The 4,654-nt window shown below is 36.2% G+C and overlaps 1 protein-coding gene across 1 annotated transcript; it reads right to left on the reverse strand.

Moving 5' to 3' along the window:
- Positions 1–2,225: 2,225 nt before the first annotated feature.
- On the reverse strand, positions 2,226–4,377 carry LOC143633235 (taxadiene 5-alpha hydroxylase-like). The gene is made up of 3 exons (XM_077101577.1): positions 3,135–4,377; positions 2,858–3,045; positions 2,226–2,759 (listed from the first exon to the last, which is right to left on the reverse strand). Exons 1-3 carry the CDS (start codon positions 4,072–4,074, stop codon positions 2,457–2,459), a joined length of 1,431 nt encoding a protein of 476 aa, XP_076957692.1. The 5' UTR covers positions 4,075–4,377; the 3' UTR covers positions 2,226–2,456.
- Positions 4,378–4,654: the final 277 nt, after the last annotated feature.

Below are 4,654 nucleotides of genomic sequence, written 5' to 3' on the forward strand. Positions count from 1 at the left end.
TATGACAACCACATGCGGCATAAAAAGCTCTACGATTTATATCTAAGAATCTCTTTTGAACTCCTTGATGTTTTCCTTTCATGTTTGATCCATTATCATAGCCTTGGCCATGCATATTATTGACATCAAGACCAAGAGACTTTAATTCTTCAAGTGTAAAATCAAAAAGTCCCTTACTGGTGGTATCGTCAACAACTAGAAAACCTAGAAAAGATTCCTCAACAGTAGCCATATTAGAGTTTAAATTGACATCGACATACCTCACAATTATCGACATTTGTTCTTGGTGACTTTATCAGGAGTGCAATCGAGGATGATAGAATATTACTTTGCTTGCTTTATCTTCTCGATGATTTCTGATCTAATCTGATGTGCTAGAACATATATTAACTCGTTTTGGATGTTGTGCCCAAGATAATGTACGTTTAGTTCATCATTCATAAAACGTCGTACATGTTCTTTTTATAATTGGGTCAAACTCTTCCAACTTCTCAATCAATCCCAAAAAGTTTCCATTACTTTTTTGATACAACTTCTCGTAGGATCCCCGAAATGCTAAACCATTTTTAGCAAGAAATTTCACAAGTGCAAGAATCCTAAAAATAACTTCTCTCCAATAATCTCTTTCTTTCTTGAATTGCTCGTATGCTACTTTGTCAATTGTTTTTACATTTCAACCTTTTACGCATTTCAAACAATTGTTTCATATTCTTCAAATGTTCAATGCAAGATTCATGATCTTTAAGTCTAATGGAAGAGTGTTTCCAATTCGCAAAACCGTCGCTATCTAACTCACCTTTCGGTTGCCATTTTCTAAAAAGTTTACAACAAAAACAAAATAGCTTGTCAACCTCTTTTGAATACACTAGCCATACTCTATCACAAGTCTCCACATTAGATAGACGTCTTGTATACATGTTTGAATAAAACCGTCTTCCAATAGAATTCACTGGACCCTTATGAATAGTCAAATTTCGTTTTGGACCTTTCTCAACCAAGATATTGATCATTTACGGATTAAGGGTATCCCAATTTCTAGGATCAAAATATTAATATTTGTATTTATATCACCTTCATCCAAATTAACACCTTCTATATTAACATCAGCATCATCTTTATCCACTTGAACATCCATATAAATATCATCTTCATCCACATGAACATCCATCAATATCATCTTCATCCACATTGACATTACCATCAACATTTGCTTCAACATTAATCACATTATCTTTATCAACGTAAACGCATTCTTGTTCTTCTTTACCACTTGAAGTTTGAGGTTGTTTTGGAAAAAACTTAAATATATCCCCATCTTGAGACTTTGCTAATTTTTCCGCACGTTTCCTCCTTTTATGTTTTTGACTACCCGATAGATACTTGTATTTAGGAGGCATTTTTTCTTAAAAATATATATAGATAATAATAATAATATAATCTAATAAACAAAGTGTGCTAGTCTGCTAGATATATAATATACTGTATATATTAGTACAATATATAATATTCTAACATAATCTAACAGTCGGAGCCTCGGTTCTAACATAATCCTCAATATAAATATAATCTAATCTAAATTCTAACATATTACAAGTAACAAACCTCAAGTCCTCAACTCAATAAGATAATATCCTCTTGCAGGCTAGCAGCGTCGACGATCGGACAGTTGGAGCCTCGGAGAGTCGGACTGTCGGAGCCTCGGAGGGATCCAAGAGACCAAAGACTAAAAGAAGCCGGCGTAGCGGCGTTGTGGCTAGCCGGAGTGGGCCGTGGACGCCGACGGACCCATCACGATGGTAAGGGTTTTAAGTTTCTGATGATCGTCGTTTGTGTCGTGCCTCTTGGTCTCCTAATTCATAACCAGGTAAATAGAATCTGAAAATTATAAATGGTTTATGGGCTTTCATATTTGGACAATTAGAAATGTAATTGGGCTTTGTTAAAATAAAGCTGAAATATAATTTATATATAAAATATATATAAAAAATTAAAAATTTATATATAAAATACAATTTGTATGAAATATAATTTATATATAAAATATCCCATTGTTGAAAGAGGGCCACAAAGTATCTCATTAACCTTGAATTCTATCTTTAAATCATCTTAGTGGTGGACTAACTACACTTAATAATTAGGAACAAGAGCATCTCAATTAACCCAAAAAAATCTTCGTACTTAAAGTCACTTTTATTCTATTCTTTATGCTATTACATGGTATTAGACCTAACATGAGCAAAACTAATTCACAAAAGTAACGTATGATCGAGATATTGATGGCATCGATCTGATGCTAACCTCAATGATTAAAGTGTTAAGAGATATTTTGTAGAAAGACAGATATATTTCAAATTTGAATTCATCTTACATTGAAAATTACAAAGAATTTCATAACATACAACTAAACGGAGGTTTGAAATTTACATTGGGTTTGCAAATTGCAACTTCCAAGCTAGTTAGTTACGGTTATATTTTGGTGAAATCTTTACAGGCATCCCTTTGGAAGGGAACGGGAGTGGATCCATTAAAATAGGCTCATCAGGATATATCACCGACCAGTTATATCGTGTCACAACATAATGCACCAGGACAAGAATATTGAGCTTCGCTAGTTGGTAGCCCGCACACAACCTTGGCCCGCCTCCAAATGGTATAAAAGCATAAGCTTGCATCGGATCCACAAATCTACTGGGGTTGAAACTCATCGGATCTGGAAAATACTTCTCATCATAGTGTGTTCCATATGTCGTCCAAAGCACCTACACATCAAACAGATAATCAAATTAGATTCTATATGCCAGTCCAGTTATAGATACATGATTATATGTAATTAGATATTAATATTATATATGTGTACCTTCCAGTCTTTGGGGATAGTAAATCCTTCAAACTCGATGTCAGTTGTGGCTTTTCTAAAGGATCCGAATATTGGGGGACACAATCGCATGGTCTCACGAGCTACTTGCCACGTGTACTCCATTTTCTTAACATCATCAAATGTCAACGTTTCACCTGGTCTTTTGTTGGTGGCAATATCTTCATGTTCTGTAAGTCAAGATCATCATCATCATCAATAACTAAATATATATAACTACCAACTACCAAATGTATAAGATAAAAAATGATGCAGCTACCTTTGAGTAGAAGAGAGTAAGAGTTCGGGTGGTTCGCGAGCATCTTAAAGGTCATCGTAATGGCGTAAGACGTGGTGTCATGAGCCGCAAACACCAACAAAACCACATTATCAACAACCTCTTCTTCTGTAATCTCACCTCTGATCAAAGCAGCCACCAGTTTAGAAAACAACATGCCATCTTCTTCTTCTTTCCCACATTCCATGGCCTCTCTCTTCCTTCTAATCTCACCAACCAACACCTTCTCTATCTCCGCTCTCGCCTTCTTCGCCCGGGAGAATTTAGTCCCAGGAAAGTTCACAGGAGGAGACATAACACCTTCCAACACTCGCTCGAAAACACCAAACATGGATTCTGTCTCAATCCCTAGTCCGAACAAGCATTCAACAACAATGGTGAATGTGAGCATTTTAGTGGACCGGTATAGACTGATTTCTTCGCGGTCTTGCCAGTTCTTGTTCATGTGGTTCTCAATCGAACCGCACATTCTTGGTACCATCGCAGCAAGTCCGGAAATGTTAAGAGTGGAAGTGACGATACCGCGAAGGCAGCGGTGGGAGTCTCCTTGTTTCTCCATAATAGAGTTCCTTCCCATTAACTCTACGGATGAAGTTGGCCATGAACTTATCACCAGTTTGAACTCGTTCGACATGAAGAACTTATTCGCTGCAACTCCGTTTACTACCACGGTTGGTGATCCCATGAGCTTCGTTTTGAAGACGTTGCCGTACTTCTTCATTCTTGGCTGGAAGAAGCTTTCGAAGAGTTGGTTCGAACGTTGCGCCTTATAGAACTCGACCGTTTCTCCGATCCAAGGGAGTCCCATTTCGCCCGAGGGTAGATGGACATTATTATTCCTTCGCTTTTTGCAGTTTCTGTAAACAAAGATGATGATAAAAAGTAATGGAAAGAGGGTACATAAGGTGATGTAAGCAGCCATTGATGGTTGTAGGGTTTTCTTGTAAGAATTTGTGGTGTGTTTGGATGACTGAGAGAGTGGAGTATATATAGGTATTAAGATGGGTGGAATTTAGTCAGTTATAACCAAAGTCAACTAATAAAAAACAATATAGTGTTGGGGTGGCGGATGAAATCAGGAGTCGGGCCGACCAAAAGATTCATATTATTCACAGCATGTGCTCCTCGCTTGGGGGAATCTGTGTTTTCTATAGCTGACTTTGTTCCACAGTTGTCAAGATTACAACTATTTATATTATTTTTTTTTGTCTGTTTGGTGGGTACAATGTTTCTTATAACATACACCAAAAACTATACTAAACTTAAAATACAAGACTCCCCTAGTTACTTGAACAGAACAAGAAACTTGAAATTATATTGGAAAATTAGAACTTTAATTGGGAATTCAATTGTTAATATTTTGGCTATTTTGATCCATTTACTTTTTAACAAATATATAGAAAACTAGAAAAAAGGGAGCGGCAGGTTCTCTTAATGTTTACATGAAACTCTTTTTACAACCCAATATTTACAATATGCAATAAATAAAGTGTTTAAAAGAT

This window comes from Bidens hawaiensis, unplaced genomic scaffold (assembly GCF_021521415.1).
Source record: "Bidens hawaiensis isolate Kalapana, Puna unplaced genomic scaffold, B.hawaiensis_p1.1 tig00006635_1, whole genome shotgun sequence".
Classification (NCBI taxonomy): Eukaryota; Viridiplantae; Streptophyta; class Magnoliopsida; order Asterales; family Asteraceae; genus Bidens; species Bidens hawaiensis.

Excerpts from the sequence above, each read along its gene's own strand:
- LOC143633235 (XM_077101577.1), bottom strand. The coding sequence starts at position 4,074 with ATGGCTGCTTACATCACCTTATGTACCCTCTTTCCATTACTTTTTATC. Across the intron at positions 3,046-3,134 it reads TTACTCTCTTCTACTCAAAG|AACATGAAGATATTGCCACC; the intron begins GTAGCTGCATCA and ends CTTGACTTACAG. Across the intron at positions 2,760-2,857 it reads CTATCCCCAAAGACTGGAAG|GTGCTTTGGACGACATATGG; the intron begins GTACACATATAT and ends TTTGATGTGTAG.